At 49.2% G+C, this 18,497-nt stretch overlaps 1 protein-coding gene across 2 annotated transcripts in view; it reads right to left on the reverse strand.

Annotated features, from left to right (window-relative positions):
* Nucleotides 1–791: 791 nt before the first annotated feature.
* LOC116949690 (axin-1) overlaps nucleotides 792–18,497 on the reverse strand; it is a 93,190-nt gene continuing 75,484 nt past the window's right edge. For both annotated transcript variants that reach the window (XM_076072336.1, XM_032967274.2), the window contains exons 10-12: nucleotides 17,057–17,170; nucleotides 13,266–13,469; nucleotides 792–5,417 (exon numbers count right to left, since the gene is read on the reverse strand). In XM_076072336.1, coding sequence (XP_075928451.1) covers nucleotides 5,291–5,417; nucleotides 13,266–13,469; nucleotides 17,057–17,170 — 445 coding nt within the window. In that variant the 3' untranslated portion in view covers nucleotides 792–5,290. The remainder of the gene's footprint in view (nucleotides 5,418–13,265; nucleotides 13,470–17,056; nucleotides 17,171–18,497) is intronic.

The raw sequence follows: 18,497 nt of genomic DNA on the forward strand, positions 1-18,497 counted from the left end.
CAATGATTATGTGCCCTCTATTCGTACCATCATAGGACCGTGTGGTATAATAATGTAGTACGATGGGGTCGGCGCAATCCTTGCACTCTCGTTGTCGTTCCTTACGCCGATAGTCCGGTACTCCAGAAGCCAGCCTGGCAGGCTTCCGGAACATATTGTCAGAAATTAAGCCACCTCCCCCGCCCGCGTGCGCATCCGTTGTTGTTGTTGTCGTTGTTGTTGACTCGCGGTGATGGCGACGTTGAGCGCATCACGGCCCTGGGCAAAGGATTCTCTCGCGTCTCAGCATGTTTACCTGTGAAGTGTCATCTCACTCGGCCCTGTTCACTGCGGCCTCCTCACAGGCAGCTCTTTCCCGATGCTTTCAGGTCGTGTGTTTTTGTTTTGTCTTACGAGAGAGAGAGAGAGAAAAACAATTGGGAATCTAATAACTCACGCAAGTTATTATTATTACGGTTTCATTTACAATTGGGGAGCGGCGGCGGGGGAGTGATTCATGAAGTGGTTGACAGCGGTTAGCCAATTGGTGCTAAGCAAATCACTCGGTTAAGCCCCCTATCTTCTGCAGAAGTGGAATCGCCCGTGCATGCATGAGCGTTAAATGGTTCTGTGCCTCCGTTTCTTTTGGGTTGTGCAGTCAGGTGCTCACGGACTGGAACACTTTGGGTTTGACATGTATGATGAAATATACACGTGATGTACGTTCAACTTCTTTCGCACCGTAAGTAGCCAACCGTGACTAAAGATACTTGAGCAAGCACGGCCACAGAACACGAGTGCACAAAGTCGCGTCATTTACTCGGAAAAATAATATTTATTTTATAGAATGCTACATCTTTACACATACAGCTTTACTGTACCTTACACATTGGGGCCAGGGGGAGTCAAAAGGTGAAATGAACAATATTAATAAATGTACATGATCCAAATATACCTAAATAAAAAGTACAACTTTAGGGTCTGAAACCTAACAAAAATGTGGTCTCAAACCCAGTCTGAGGATCTGCCCCCCACCCCCGAACAAGCGAGAGGCGCCGTTTCATCAAACGCAGAGGGGACTTCAAGAGAGGGCTTTAAATGCCCAACGTTACGCACTTGGGTCACCCGTGTACAGAATGTCAACGAATACACAGCGAACCTTTGAACAAGACATCCTGCTTTGCGCCGCCAATGTAACGTTTTACACGAGCCCTCGATTTTGTTAACAATTCCAACTGCACTGCAGCGCATTTTCTTTTCTTGTTAAGTGGACGACATGTTTTCGTACGTACAATAAATGTCAATGTCTTGCCGTTGTTTTTTTTTTTTAAAAAGGGTCTTAATGACCGTTCTGTTTTGGTCAATGTTAAGGTATTGTCATCAGGTCTACTGTTTAAATTCACGCCATTAAGTATAAGACCCCTTCATCAATGTCACGATGAGCAAGGTGGCCACGTGGACTGCACACACACACCCCCTCCTCTCCCACCGTTTGTTCAGCATGCTAGTAGCATCATCTGAAACGTGGCGCACTCACCGAATTCCAATTATGAAATGCATTCACGAGACCGCGAGCTTCGACTGCCCGTTGCGTCACGCTGAATGTCAACATCAGGCGAAGCAATGGATTAGAAGCAACTTTACTTCCCATTGTTAACGGGAAAAAAATGCAAGGGAAATTTTTAGCACCCATATCACCATGGACGCAATTTAACGGGGCCTAATTTTTCCGATGATGATGGTGATGATGACGATGCATTATTCATTTACCCGATTAACCAATTTCAAACAGATGTGCTGTGGCTGCTAATGAAACATTGGGGCAATTCACTCCGGGGTGTAATTGTGAGAGAAAGACAAATATCCAGAATCCGCATTGAGTACGAGCGGTACCGGCTTCACGAAATAAGTCCATTCGTGGCAACGCAGTTTTAAAACCTAGCTTTGCCAATCGCTACCGGTGGAGCCTTATATGCGTGTTAAATTAGTTTAAAACCGTTTCATAATTCAATGAATCATGATAGCATGAGCAAGAAATACTGCATTTACATTACTGGTGAGAGAGAGGCGAGGGGGGAGTTGCACTTTTCATAGTGATACAAAAAAATCCTTTACACAATGCATCGATTCCACATAGCGTGTTAAATTACAAGTCATCTATACACACATGTACAATAAGGGGCGGCAGAGGGCAATTTGCGTTTTTTTTTCTGTCGTCTTAAGTAGTGGCTGAAAAATCCTAGCAAAATAATACATACATGGAAACACTGCCATGTTGCAAACAACACGCTTCCAAAAAGTAGCTATAGCTGCCTCAACACATTCTGTACAATGCGTGTGAAATGGCGGCGCTGTACATTGGATATACACAACAAAAATAACTTAGCTCACACGACAGTATTCCTGGCTGCTGCTTCAGCGTCTTTTTAGTTTGCAGAAAGTACGTGGCCGTTTAAAATGATGTACACACACACACGTACGCACGTACGCACGCACACACACACACAAGCATAGACTTTGTACAAACAAGAGCTTAAAGTCATTGCGAATTCGCTTTTCGGTGCTAACATGGTCAGCGTTCAATATTTTCGGACAAACCCTGGCACTGTGACAAGTGAAACACAGGGCTTTAGTATGGCCATTACCGTCTGTCGAACCCCACTCGTGTGCAGTGAACGGACCGATTTTTTTCCAAATGGATTACACGGTTGTGTCAGAAAGTTGTTCAATTGCTTCCTGTAACTAATTTTCACTGGGTGTGTATTGTGGCTGTGTGGTAAGTCAGCAAATTCTGGGTTTATCAATTTATCAATTTTCCCCGATCCATTTTTTTGGAAAGTATGCGAGACCGCATCTCTCCCCAGCTTCATGCTTCAGCGTATTCCACGCTGTCCCTCCCCCTGAGCAGCCTGTTAGCGCATCACGCATTTCGATTCAAACTTTTTATATATATTAAAAAAAAAAGATTATTAATGAAACAAATGCATTCCCGTTGACTATAAAAGCCGGGCATATTGGAATTTGATTTGAGCATAGCGTTGAAAGGTTTACCGGCATGAATTTGATGGAATAAAATGGCAAGCAACGGCAGGCTGGAGTGCTTTGTGTAAACCGACGATGAGTAGCAACATTCCGATTCATCTTCAGAGGAAAGTTTTCAATATATGCATATTTCCTGCAATGACATGGATCAACTTGGGACACTGACAAAATGTAACAAAAAGGAAGAAGGTACAGAAAAGATGGGATGCAATGATACGAGCTAATGCTCAGGAGTGAGACAGACCAATGGCGTCGCAAGATCATGAAGAACGGCAACCGCGTGGGGTAACCTTCATTCAGCAGTGGAATGATCATGGCTGTTGGGCGGTGACAGTTGTGCCATTACAGGAATTTGTGTGGCGGGCCACTTACGATGGGCTTGTGGGTACGCATTGCATCGCAAACGCGGAAACAGGCCAACTTGAAAAAAATAAAAGACGCAGGGGCGGGCGCGTGAACTCAAAAAAAGGCCTCGGTTCACCAAGGCGATGGACTCATCGAGGTACTCGCCGGGACCACACAGTGCATGTGTCAGTGGGGTCGGCCATTTGCGGACACACACACACACACAAACAGCCGTTATGGACCCAGCGAGAACAAGCAAGACAGAAGATGCAGGCAGACCGGGAGAGGTGGGTGGGGGGCGGGTCGTGGTGCTTTCACTGCTCTCTTTGAAATCAATCTTGTGGGCTCGAGACGCATGCAGCCTTCCGAGGCCACCGCTGCTGCCTTGCGCGGCTACGGGCACGACACCGCAAAGGTTTTAAATTCCGCTCAGAACGATGCAGTTCCTTACTCGGCCCTCTCGGTGGCCAATCGGCTGCAACGTGAACCAGCTTCAGCGTTGAATATCCCCGCCCCCGCCCCCCCCACCCCGCTCCCCCGGGGACCCACCCAATTAATTAATTTAACCCTTCACGCACACGTATTTACCAATTGTGCGGCGAATCTCAAATTTGTTTCCGTTTAAAGAGCTTGCTTTACAGATGGCCAGAGGAAGGGGTCCTTCGAGACACGGCTGCCACACACAAAAAAAAACGTAAATTATTTCACGTGCAACTGAATGACCAGAGATTACCCCGGTTTAATAGCCAGTCCACAGCAATGCCTAAAGCAGGCAAAGCCGCACACAAATCCAGTGTAATTAAAACATAATCGGCATTTGACGGCTTAAAAATTCGAAGACTAAATGTACAGAGGGCCGGATAAAGTATATTTTTTTTACTCTAGGAACACCACACTGACTTTCACATCTATAAAAACAACGAATCTGGCAGTCACACACACATGAAAGAAAACGAATAAAAAATATATAACAATAAACATCAAGCCTGTACAGGTTTAGTTGAATCAAACCCTGTTAGTCAGTGTTCGGTTTAACCCATATTATCATCCGATAAAAGCTTACACAGCTTCTGTAAACAGTTTCTCATTTCACATGCTTAAAAAAAAACATCGTGTTTAAACATTTTCTCCCACACGCGCCACACACGCACGCACGCACAATGTCTCATACAGTTTTGATCCATTTTTGCATAAGTCTCAAACTTGACGCACCGATGCAACGGCAGATACTGAAAAGGAAGCCTTAAAACAAGCACCGTATTGCCTCTCTTCTTGAGAATGTCATTAAATTAAGCTCAACCTTTGTTTTTCCTCCATGGCCCGTGGCCAATGTGCCCCCCTTTGCAGTGTGGCGGACATTAGTTTCAAAAAACATGTTCATCTTCCTCGTTCATCCCAGTCGTATTTAGCAGCAGAGGGAGCATTTTATTTTTACATCTTCTTTCTCCACCACCCACCCCCCCCCCCCCCCCAGTCACAGATGTTCCGTTCCGCAAACGTCTTTCCCGAAAACAAAAATGTGCCACCGTCTTCCAACGTTCCGGCGCCTCTCGCTTTCGTCTTGAGCAGCAAAAACAGCGGCAACTTGAGACGGAACCTCAACGACAGAGCTCTCCTACGGCGTCGCCGCCGCCGCCGCCGCCCGCCCATCAACGCGACCGCGAGCGGAGAAATCCGCCGGTCATCTCTCAGGGAGGGCGTGGGGGGGGGGGTGCACGGGCGCGGACGACGGGCTCCGGGGTGGGGTGGGGGGCAAACTGAATCACGCCCACGTTCGTTCCTCTCGGCCAAACGGACGCTGGTGTGGGATGGATGGACCGCGGTCATGGACCTGCCACTCCCCCCCCCCACACCACCCCCTCCACCACCCATCCCGCGGGGGGCTCCTTGCCGCTGGGGGCGCTTTTTTTTTTTTTCCCCCCCATTAGTCGACCTTCTCCACCTTGCCGATGATCTTCTCCTCGAAGACGGGAAGAACGGCGCTGTCCTCCCGCACCTCCTCGAAGACGACTCCGCACTCGAACTCGTCGCTTGCTTTTTTGAAATAATACCTGCCGGACACAGAGAGGAAGAGGTCCAGCTTAAGAAGGTGAACTTCTCTTAGAGGCTCGCTCGGCCGCAGCAGCTGCTTCTGCAGCGGCATTAAGAGGTCGGCAGCCATTGACGGCGGACAGCAAGAACAAGCACCGAGCGGCAGACCGAAGTTTCAGCAGTGGATACAGAAGTAGCAATTCATCCACGTGGCCCTGAGAGCCAGTGGTGCCAATTCCACAATCCCATCTCCAAAGGATGCCAACTTCCCAACCCTGCTGACCTCCAACAAAGTGGAACTCGTTTTTTTATCTACCTCCAGAGGGGATGGACAGGCGACGGAAATAACCTGGGAACAAGTTTCAAGCATTCTATCGCAGAGCATACTCAGCCGGACGTAGGATGGACACGATCTGTTTCTTAAAGTTTGTGAGGTGAAGGTCGGTGTGCAGATTTCCACTCGCAGAATTTGGCAAAATATTGAACGAGAATGAGTGTTGATTTTTTTTAACGGAACAATTACATTGTTTTGGTGTACTTGAGACCTTCAAATAATACATATTTTTTTTGCATGAGAAGGCGTGGAGTTCACCAACTCTGAAGGATTATTATAACAGAGCCCACTGTGATACCTAGCACCACATTTGTAAATCAATGAGAGTACCCTCAACTTGATTTCCATTGTAGCTCAATTTTACCATTCCAGAATGAGCTTATCAGCAGCTTATCATAATTTAAAGTAATCACATATGCACCTATTAAACGCAAACTCAACAAATGCCACTCACGATGACTCGAATGGAAATGTTCAAAGGGGACAGACATCAAACGGTAGAGCCCAGTCACACATTTCCTGTCAATTTGCCTCCTTCAGTGCCCAGTGCACCTTCGGTTACAAACCTGTCCCTGCGCGCCAAGTTTAATGTCCGCTATGCAAACCGGCTAAAACAGAAATAACTGTAGAGTTCTAGATTTGAAGCTTTCGTGACTGCAAGGATCCATACTCTTTGGTTCTATTCGGTAAAGTCACGTAGGTAAAAAATAAAACAACAAAAATGACGACGTTTCAGCCACAACACAAGCGGCCTTCATCAGGTGAAGGGACCAAACTTGTCTCACTCCAGCGCTGTCCTCGAGACAGCCTGATCCCTTCACCTGATGAAGGCCGCTTGTGTTGTGGCCGAAACGTCGTGATTTTTGTTGTTTTATTTTTTACCAACGTGACTTTACCGAATAGAACCAAAGGTAAGCAACGCTGTACATTCCACCGTTGTGCAACCTGCTTAATCCACACGCCCTTCATCCCTGTGAGATCCTGCGAGTGAAATGAGAAAATATGGCACACTCAACTTCACAGGTTCTCTATTTGAAAGCGAAAGGCATGCTCGTCCAACGGGAGGGGAAAGGATAAACGAGTTCATAAGAAGCCGATGTGTAAATGCGCTCGTTTGTACATACGATGAACTTCTTTCGAAACCGTACGCGGCTGACCGTACCAATCGGACGTGTGGGGGAAGGACAAACACAAAAAGCAGTTCCAAAGAAATGAGTTTTCGACCTTGATTGAAAAAGGCACAGGCTCCAGTGGCTCCCTAATATCGGAAGAGAGAGATCACTTTTCATCAATGCCCCTCTCCTATACATTTCACTGTCTGTGGTTCTCTTTTTCCGCCGAGTGTCAAATCCTCCCAAGGTTCCCGGCCGCGTCTGCTTCTCGAGGAGGCGGGATACATTTTTTTTTTTAAAGAGAGAGAGAAAACAAAACAACTCCAGCGACAACAAGTGGGGCCCTGTCCGCGTGGACAAACGCATCTTGGGGGAGAATTAACGGCGATCAAAAGCGGCAAACCTCATGAATAATGAACCGGGCTCGCTCGGTGTCAATGGACGGCAAACAATCGAGCGGTACACACACACTGCGACACTTCAGCGGGAGGTTAGCGGAGGCTGCGGCATGCAGACGCAGGCTGTCGCAGCTTTGGGCCGGGGCTCAACACCTGCCGACGGTTCTCAATCCTCCCCCCCCCCCCCTCTCCGCCTCCTTTTGTGCAACGCGTCGTACATTTAACGGCACAGCGAGTGCCGACTAACCCCCTTTTCCACGGCCAAATCGCGGGACCCGCCCAGCACTGGCTGTAAATTCTCGGCGCGTCTCGCCCACTCGCCCGCCCAAAACTCTCTCCCCTGCCCTTCGGCATGACGGGGTGGGTGGGTGGGTGGGTGGGGGCGGCGGCGGCGGCGGTGAGGAAAGGAGGGAGTGGGGATAGAGGGTGGTGGAGATGCCAGGAAATGAAAGAAATGCTTTTGATGGTGCGCGCCCGTGGCGGAGGATCTGTAATTTTCTGGCGACGGAGCTAGGGCTCGGCTGCGCGAGCGACCAAATGCGCAGGAAAAACAAAAAAACACAAATTGACCGCTGCTGGGTGGGCGATGCGTCACGTGCACCTGCCGCGGGGCGGTGGAAGCGACGTAGGGTGCTGCGATTTCTGCGAGCGCGAGCGTTCCCAGAGGTTGGCGCACCGCACTCCCCGGAAGCTTTCCGCGACCTTGGCCCGGTCCGATTTCCGTCTGCGTGGCGAGTGGTATGTGAAGGTTATCCAAGGCTTCGCCCCTCTAAGGCTTGTGCAGCCTTACCTAAGTACGTGGAGCGGCGTGCCAACACCGGCGGTGGAAAGGCAAGACGCGGCGGCGCTGGCCTCACCAACCCCTTCGCGTGCGTCAAACTGGCCTCAGCAGGAGGTGCTTTAAATTTTGATTTAAAGCTTTCGTGACTGCAGTCATTCATATTCTTAGCTTTTTCGGTAAAGTCACGTCGAAGGGAAACAACAAAATAATAAAATATATATATAAAAATTCTCACGACGTTTCGACCATAACTCAAACGGTCGTCTTCAGGTGTGTTGGTTTGCATAAATATTTATATATTTTTTCATAAATATTTATGCAAACCAACACACCTGAAGACGACCGTTTGAGTTATGGTCGAAACGTCGTGAGGATTTTTTTATTGTTTTATATATATTTTATTATTTTGTTGTTTCCCTTCGACGTGACTTTACCGAAAAAGCTAAGATTATAGGAGGTGCTTTGCTTGCTAAGGGACACTTTCTCTTGCTACCTCTACCAAGGAATATTTGCCAAATTATGCTCTGTGATTGAGGGAGCGAGACAAATTGTGCACATCGATCCGAGGATCTGATCCATGTTTTTTTGTTTTGGAATTTTTTACCAAGGACAGCTTTGCACGCAACCCACCTCTTTCGTACAGGTGATGTCTCGCCGGTGCCAAAAAAGTTGTGCACTACTTGAGCAAATTGGCACAAGACGGAAGAAAGTGTAAGCAAAATGACGAAATGTGCCAGTGGACACCTACGGGCTATCTGCCCATGGATCGTGATGATGATGATGATCACAAATGTCGGAAGCACTAAGTCAACAGTCCTCATCTAACAATCAAAATGTCTACAACATAAGTTTTGGTCAGAAGCAGACTCGGCCCATCGTGCCTCCCACTGATTCCGTTGATACGAGTACCACTTTGTGGATCGTCCTATGGGCGGGCATGCCTGGCTCTCATCATGGGTAACGGGGAATTTCCACCACTGGCTCAGGACTGCCAAATGAGATAGGCGCTGCCCCATCGCTCACTTGGACGCGGAGATACTTCTGACTCGAGCGCAGCATTCCCTCGCTACTCACGAACTTGCTATCCTCAATTCTGGCTCAACGCGAATCGCGTTTGGAACTCGACACGGCCGCACCGAGAGAGCGATGAGATAAAATGACGAGAGACATTGTGATGCGAGAGAGGAATTAAGTGAAGCGATGAGCTAAAGCCATGATGCACAGCATCATCCTAATATTTGATAAGTTCATTTTCAAACTATTTGTTAATACTTTCCGATTTTTATTCACTTAATATTTATTATAACCTATTTTTTTTTTGTGTTATGATCATTGCCACGTATTAAATAGCTGATTTATGTATTTATGCATGTCAATTCGTCGGGGCCAATATCGTAGCTATTCACGAGCATCTCCGGAACGTATCCCTTGCGAATAACAAGGGAATACCGTAATGTTACCGTTCTATTTGCTGGACGTTGCGGTGTCCCTCGCAGTCATAAAATTCCACCTAATGCGCTCCGGCTGCTACCGAGTCGCGAGTGTGCTTCCGCCGCGTGTGTGCTGCCCTAAAATAAATAAACAAACCACGAAAAGGCAATGGTAGGAAGAAAAAAAAGTTCACTTGCAAAGGTCACCGTGTAGTCAAGATGAAAAGACAGGTGTGTAAGAATAGGAAGTGAGGCAAAGAATAGACGTTGGCGGATGTATTTCCAGGTGCTGGACAAAGATCAAACGTCGAGCTGCCCGGATTCCAAACATTTCTGGGTGTACGAGTTGTATGTGTGTGTGTACGTGTGTGTGTGTGTACGTGTGTGCGCGCGTGTGTCAACGAGCGCATTTAGGTGTGTACGTGCCTGGCAAATTCTAGTTATGCATCTACAAAACAATTGTTTAAAAATGCACAATCGACTAGGGGTAGTGGGGGGGGGGGGAGCTGGTAAGGAGTAGGGGCTTGGAGGATAAAAGAAGACCGAGCTTAAAGAGAGGGAGAGAGAGAGAGAAAAAATTGAAAGAGGGGGGAAAAAAAAATCTGTAAAATGCCGGATTATCTGCTGGTATAGCAAACCCGTTTACACGGGGACGTGCACAATGAGGCCTCTTGTTGTGAGAGCGCCAAGGTCACAAGCACAAATCAAAGAGCGTAGACACAACAGTGCGAGTTATGAATCTTTTAAAACAAGAGATAAAGGAGCACAAGGCAGCGTACACAAAGGGAAGCAGAAAAGAAAAGGGAGCGGGACCAAACAAAAAAAATTCCACGCGCCCCTGCTTAACAAAGTTTAAGCTCGCGCTTATCTGCGGCTTTATCTAGAGTTAAGTTTATGTAATGCAGCGAGACTCCGCAACGTCGAGCGTACACCGAGACAACGCCAAAGTTACACGCTTACGAATTAATTGCACGTCGTAGTTGTAAAAAAAGAGAAACTTTACTTACGAACTAGCCACTCTGCTTTAAAGCCCGACGGTGGTGAGATGTTGACTACCTCGCCTAGTATACAAGAGGCCGTGGGGGGGTTCGATCCCGACCCAGACATATTTGGAATTTGCATGTCTCTCCCCGTAGTCGAGTAGAATTTTCTCCAGGTCCTCCAGTTCTTTCCTCCACATTAAGAGTATTTGCCTGCTCTAAATTTCCATATAAGCCACTTCGTTGAGCTATCATGTGTGGCCAGGTCGCTTCTGAAAAAGAGCTGTATAGCTCGGTGGGCCTTACCTGGTAAAATAAAAATAGTTGAGTAGATAGCAATTGATATCCCCTCCACCCTTCTGCCTCTTAAAAAAAAAAAACACGTAACTCGGCCACTGATAAGGAATCTGCCGCACAATCCTGCAGGAAACCCAAAGCGAATGCACCCACAAACAGCACGGCCTGCGATATTCCAACCATCACAGAGGCGCTGCGTGCGCTCGTGGTGGCGTGGCATCGCGTGGGCCCAATTGCCTGCAAAGGCCTCCAAAGCAAAATGACGGCGGTGACGAGAGGCACGGACAGATGGGCGTCAAGGGGACAGCGTTGCGTGGAAACGTGTGGGGATGCAGCTGGCCCAACACAAAAGGGCAGCGGAGTTTCGAATGAGCGTCGCGTATAGTTCGAAAATGCAAGAACCCAGGCTCTCGACTTGTGCTTCCGACTACAGGGCTGGGGTTGCACACTCCACACTTCAGCAGCTGTTTCCACCAAGTGCATTTCACGTACAGACTGCGGGGGTTAATCCACCACTGGAGAGTGCGTGGATTATTTGACGAGAATTCACCAAGCATGGCCGGTGCAGGTTCCAGTGTAAAATCACAAATCGACAAAATTTCAAGCACTCATGTCGTTGGGTACCTTCGGTCACATGGGGACAGTCTATATTCATAATTTCAAAGTAAAATGATGTTCTACTCAATGGAGCACCGCACGCAAGCACTCGCCTCCATTGGCAGCCCTGAGCAAACGGTGGAAATTCCACGTAACTATGGCAGGAGGAAAACTCATTTGAGGACAACAAACGCTGCTGACTTCCCGCAAAACGACGCTCGTTATCGCCTCTGGGGGAAATGACGAGCCGAGTCGATCCCCCCAACCCGGGATTTAAACGTGAACCCACAGCGCCACCCCAGGCAGACTGGAGGACAACTACTCGTACGATGAAATTCCCAAGCGGCTGTGGCAAACGAATCCGCCGACCGCCAACCGTTTCGACGGTGAGAGCGCGCCAACCACCGGGACAGGCGGCCTTGCCCGCCCGCCCGCCCAATAACCACGACGGAAAGCAAACGGAACGCAACATCCGACAAAAACGCCGCCGTGTTTCGAGGCCTGTTTACGTGACACGCAGCAGCCATGAGAAAACCCCCTTCCGCTTGAGACACCTTTCATGCCAACCTTTCACCTGCTACTTACGCCGTGCGCACCGTCGTCTCAATCTGCCTCCGCATCTCGCCCGCCAGGTGCATCGGCGCCCGCAGAAAGCCGTGTTTTGCATAAGCCCTGTGCAAACAGCCACTACCTGCTGCTGCTGCTGCTGCACGATTTCTGTAAATGATGCGGCGGTAAGAATAAAAACAACAAGACGCTGTCTCTGTACCACCTCGTAAGTGGAATTGGTTGTTCCCTAACCAGTGCTTCTGAATAACCTTCCTATTACTGATGCGCACACAGCAAAGACCAGACATACATCTCATGGAGCAAATATAAACTGTCGGGGGCAATTGCTGTTAGCGAGTACCTCTTAAGCACAACACGAGGAGGTGGTGTGAACAGCACCACGCCAAGCTGCCTTCGTCTCCCTAGCACTAGTGTTTAAACATTAGACCGGGTATTCGTTTAAAAGCTTTAGCTACTTAGGGGGGATGCCCAGGCCCAGTTCAGATGATCAAAACTCATGATAGCGATGGCCATGATCGAAGGCCAATGGACAAACCAATAAAGCACCTATCCCAAGTAGGGAAAAAAACACACAAAGGCACACCCAAAAAAGCACACAGAGACATACATACACAAAGACACCCATAACAAAGACAAAGACCTCCCCTTTAGCCTTAACAGGCTTTTGGGGCAAGTGCTGTTAGCGAGCCCAATGAAGGCAAGCACAGGACACACGAGGAAGTGGAAATTTTAGGACCGGTTCAGATAATCATCACTGGTGTTGGCGGGAATCAAACTCGGGCCGGCTGGGTTCGTAGCGCAGGACCACTTGCCACGCAGACACACAGAGTCACACGCCCATGCACACAAGCACGGAGACGCACCCATGTAGACACAGCAATTGCCACAACAGTCTGTATTGGCGAATTCACTAATTTGGTGATGCTCTTGATGGCAGTGGTTGCACAAGCACAATTACACACACAAAAAAACCTCACATTCGTCAATAGCATCATGTGCTACGAAGGGCCATTTCCTGGAACGTTATCTATTGTATACTTTTTTTTTCTTTCAAGGCAATGTTATTGATGAATGCGTCGAGTTTTTTTGTTCGTTATAGTGGCTGATGGGCGCTCACTAACAGCTTCCCCAACAGTCTCTATTGGCCGATAGGTGCTCGCACACAAACAAATGCCCCAACGATCTATATCCACTGACAGGCACTCGCAAACAATCACCCCACAAGTCTCTAATTGGCTGATAGGCGCTCGCTAACAAACAATCGCCCCAACAGTCTCAATTGGCACCCGGGCACACGCTCCCCCGTGGGGTGCGTGCGTGGTGCCCCGTGTAGCCCCACGCTGGGCCCACCCTCCGCCTCGACGCCCACCTGTAGTTGCCCTTCTTGGTGAGGAGCTCCTTGAATTGGCCGAGCGAGAGGACGCGCCCCTTCACCGTGGTGCGGTAGGGGATGGGCTCTCCGCAGAAGTAGTACGCCACCACGATGCTGCTGCCGCCGGTGCCGCCGGTGCCGCCGCCGCCGCCCTCCGGCGCCGTGCACGCCGACCCCGCGGCCTTCTTCACCGGCTTGCGGCTGTGGCGCACAGAGAGGGAACGGACACCCGAGAAGGAGATGTTAACGCTTTGCCTCGTGGTTACACGCTCACCTGTAGCATCGTTGGGTCGGAGTGTAATCAGCTGCTGTAAGGGTGCGATTTGTTGGCTCCCGCGCCACTGCTGGCCGAAAGGGCCTCTTATTAGAAGAAGCTCTCGAGAGACAGCCTCTCCAGGGGGCATCTTGGCCTACTCTTCCATGTTGGTCAGACATCCTGAGAGAAACGTAGGAAATACCCACACACTATTCCGCTACGAGCGACCTGCCAAGTAACTGTCCACCCAGCAGTGTGACCGAGCACATCAGTGGCAGCAGGGCCACGTGGCTGGTTTAAGGGACGTCATTTCAATGGCCTGTGAGCATAATGGTGCTCAAGTAAACATAGGGTGCATCATCTCTCTGCCGACTAAATGTTGGACAGCAAACAGGCTCGGGTCAATGGATTTGCGGCGTACTGCGCTGAGTACCGCACCATCGATGCTTTGAAGAACGAGGCGTAACCGAATTTTCAATTTAGTGGCGGGAAATTTTCAAACGCGAGATCATGCGTATGATCCCACAACACATAAACAATTCAAAAGGGTAAGATTTGCGTTCACATACATGGCGTAAAACCAAAACCCGCTGGGATTGCGCAAAAACAGTCACTGCAAAATGTCAAATATTAACAGAAACATATTATCCAAATAAACATGGATTGCACCCGGGAGAGCACACCTGTGGGAGTAAATACGGTAATATTGGGTGCAGACATGACACGGCTAAATGCACCGCGTTTAATCTGCAAGTGGGTGCAATGAAGGTCAAGGCACTTAACAAAAGCGGCATTGTTTGTCAGCTGTTTATGCGGTAAACAGGACCCCCCCCTTGCCTTTCAAAGGCTCTCCGAAATGTCAACAGCGGAGCCCGCAGTGCACAATGAAAGGCAGGATATTAAACAAAACTTGAAAGGAAGGCTGGCAGATTAAAAAAAGGGTGCCAAAAAGCGCGTGTGGACTGAATCACTGAATTAAACGAGTCGTACTTCAAACGTGGTTCCAAAGGGTATCCTTTCACCACCAAATCATTTCATTTTCGGGCGGAGACTAAGTGTCTTTTTGTGTGCGTGCACGTGTCTGTCTGTCTGTGTGTGTGTGTGCACGCACATCGAGCCGGCCAGCCTCTATAAGCGGGGTGAAGAGAGAACAAGCGATATAAGATCGTGAACCTACAAAGCGCTTTCGGCGCGACCTGCGAACCCTTCAAAGGACCACGGCCGTGGGTATAATGTACAGCCAATTACCGCGGGGTCCCAGCAGGGCATCAAACGCTCGCATCAAAAACGACGCGTTCAATCACTCGTCCGACTGCCGACTGATGTCTGCATTGACCGCTTTGCCAAAGTGGAGCGGCAGATAAGACATCTCCCTCGCTGTCGCAGCTCCTTTGAATGGAATCTTAATGACCAGGCTCGTCGATAATAAACCTTGGAAATGGAGCAATGAATAGTAATTGTAATGGCAAGGATTATTTGTTGGCCGTAGGATTTGTAGCATAAATGTTGTCACCGGGAACAACACGCATTTTTTTTTCTTTGTATATATTTTTGAAAGCACTTTGATGATTAAAGTAAAAGGAAACTGACATTTTTTTTTTTACTTACCATATTTTCTTTGAGAATATTCACTTGCCAGCGTGGCAGGACAGGAAGGGCCAAAATTTTGAAGGACAAGTGAGATGATTTTTTATTTTGTTTTAAAGTCCCATACCTCTTGAGCACATCTAAGGCCAAGATAAAACACATTGTGTATATATATATCACATTATTTTAAATAGTCAGGACATCACATGCCTTTCTCTGTAGGCTTTAAAGGATGGCATGAACATCAAAACGTGGCAGAGGGCAGACGAATCTTTTTATTGTGTGTGTGTGTGTTTTTTACATGGACCTCAGAGGCAAGAGATGGGATGTAGAACTCCAACACACCAATGGAGAAAAATGAGTGGATCAAGATCGAGGACTTATTTGGACGTGCAAACAAAGAAAGGGCCATAAACCCAAACAGGGTGGACCCCAAGTTGTCTGAACAATGAAAAAAAAATTTACGGAAAAATTACAATTCAAGATTTGCGGCTGGGCAGCACCGTGACGGGACAACGGGACTCGACACCAGGCTCCAGACTTCGTGGGTCGACTAGGCCCATCACACATTCACGGTGGATAAAGCCGCCCTACACTTCGTGGGAAGTCCAACAGCGGCCCGTCCTACGAAGAGACCTCGTCGTGAGAAGGTGGAAAGATTTCCACCTCTGGCCCGGCATTCAGCACGAGCGCGGCCCGTCGTCCCGCGCTCGTCCGAGCACCGAGACGCAAACTTTGGACGCGTTTTTATTTTTGACCTCGCGACGGGGTTGATCCGCAAACCCCTGCCCGTCAAGGCCACCACCGGCGCAGCAGCTGCATTAAGGGGGACGTCTCTGTGTAAACAAACACGGCGGTTGCCTTTACGCGCGCGCGCGAGAGAGAGAGAGCCACCCGCGTCCTGGGGGCGGCGGCGGCGGCGGCGTTTTCAGCGGGCGACGGGAAATATCGCCTTCAAGCAAAACTCGGCGATGCGGGTCGCGGAAAGAACTTCCGCGGCAAAAGAAAAAAAGCCCACTCGGTTCCTCCCACTGCCGAGGTAGCGCCTTCCCGCTGCCTTCCACGTGTTTTCGGGTCGTACCGCGCTCTGTTTCGGCGTGCCTGCCGTATCGCTCCACGCGCTGGGGGCTTATTTAGGGACTGATGATTTGAGCTCTCCCGACGCGTGTGAGCGTGCGCCCGAATCAAAACGCCTGCGCGAACATTTGACTGCAAAATCGGACGTCGAAATGACGGCGACAAGTCGTAGCCCGATCACTTATAAACCAAGCAAACGTTGCGCGAGGTCACGGGAACATCACACCTATCCTAGCAGCCTCACCTCGGGGTCAAGTACGTAAGAGGTAGCATCACGCCTAATGACGTAGGATGTCAGCCGTGATTTAGCAGACATCGTGTGCGATCTCAAGTGGGGGATATCGAGGAGATTAAAAAAATGTGACGCAGTATTACGACCGGCTTGGTTCTACGGAAATTTTACCGGCAGCGAAACCGCGTGCTCCACTCGCACTTAACATTTCTGTTCCGAGTTATGCTACGCTAACCAACCGCTGGCTTCAGAGCGGCGGTTGATAATAGGCCAACTTTGGGAAAAAAAAGCACTCTTAATTACTGCATAAGCAGTGTATCTTTGTCAGCACCTGATAGGTCTTGGCACTCTTACATTGAGCACTGTGGTTGGAGGATGAAGAAACCCCTCTGGATTCAACAAGGCAGTACTGACGGGCATAACAATGGCCATATATATAAATATTATAACAGATTTGCAGCACTTTTGCTCTGCACCAAGCGTGAACTACTTACAAATTATGATTGTATCTTGGGCCCCACTGACAAATTGAGGACAGCAAAGATTGTGACGTTCACCAAGACGCCAAATGGCCACATCGGCGATGGCGATCGTGGACGACGAAGGTGCGTGCCCTCGGTGCTCATGACTACGTACTCTTGCGGGGGCTGCGAGAGGTCCATGTCCGAGACGGCGGGCACCATGCCAGGCACGGGAACAGCGCCCGGTCGCCCCATGCTCCTGCCGCGTTGCATCACTTCCTGCGCGTACCTGCAGGGCAGCACGTGCGCCAGCCGTCAGCCTCGGAGCGAGCGGCAATCGCCCGGCAAGTGTCAGTGGGGGGGATGGTGACCCACGAGGCTGGCTCGTATTTTTAAAGTACCCTTTGAGCTAAAGAGCTCTTGATTTGGGTTTCATCAACAAAAAGCGTCGGTATCCCTGGCAAACGCAACGCACATAACAGGTCGGAAGAGAAATAGAAATACAAAATAAAGAAAAAAATTGGCAACAAATCACGTATTGTCGAGCATATCGCAACTTGCCGGGAGGCAGCACGCAAGTGGGCACAGGGTTCCACGCAGGTCGCTCCGAGCAGCCCTGGCACGCGTTTCGGGTTTGCAATGCCGCGACGGACGACGTTTCAGTTCCTCAAGAAGGCGTGTGTGTACACGTGGCGAAACTTCTTTAACACCGTACGTGGACCAACCGCGCCAAACGGCGGACGTCACGCCGAAAAACGCGGTGTACAACCGGAAGAACACATCGGAGAGCCGCGCGCGAGTGCGTGCCGTGTTTCCGTACGGGTGTGCGATGGGAGTATGCGTGCGGTTTGTGCTCGCGACAGCATCCGAGTGCTTCCGCGATTGTGTCAGCAGACGTCCGTGTGTGTGTTTGTGTACGGGAGTGCATTATTACCAATATTTAAGAAATGTCAGGATGCAAAACAAACAACAACATCCTGGAAATATTGTTACAAAGCATGATCGGAGAACAGCCCCGGAAGATGACACCAGCGGACCACTCCTGGAGTCGATTCAATACAAACTCGACGGGGGCTCCTTCTGGCCACGTGGCAGTCTTCCAACATTTAGTTTTTAATCAGATTTAGCCTCAAGGGCTGATCCAAGCAGAATTAATTGAACAACATGTATTATTTTTTGTGTGCAGGCTAAGCAGCTAATTGGTTGCTTTGTTAAGAGGCAGGTCTATTGCTAAAGGCTGGTCGCCCAGCTGGTTGTTAAGGTTAGGGGAAGTACTCGTGCCAGTAACTGATTTGGTTTAGAGTTAAGTGTCAGCAGGAAGGGTAGCAGTACAGGCTGCTTGCAAAGTTGGTCACTGGGATGGAACGGTACTAAAGGCTGGTCTGCTCAAGTGGGTTAGGGTAAGGATAGTATTTACCGGCAGCCACAAACAAATAAATAAATATTGCGGGAGCCACAATGCATGCGGTGAATACGAAACGCGGTGCGTGTCCTTGATAAATAACGTCACGAAGAAGTTCCTTAAAGGGCCACACGTGGTTCCATAGACGCAGGTTGCCGACCGCTGCGCTAGGGGGCTCGTCGGCTAATTTTCTTTGAATTACGAGCGGGGCCAG

The sequence above is a fragment of the Petromyzon marinus genome, chromosome 37 (assembly GCF_048934315.1).
Source record: "Petromyzon marinus isolate PM22_M1 ecotype Great Lakes invasive population chromosome 37, UKy_Petmar_22M1.pri1.0, whole genome shotgun sequence".
NCBI classification, from domain to species: domain Eukaryota; kingdom Metazoa; phylum Chordata; class Hyperoartia; order Petromyzontiformes; family Petromyzontidae; genus Petromyzon; species Petromyzon marinus.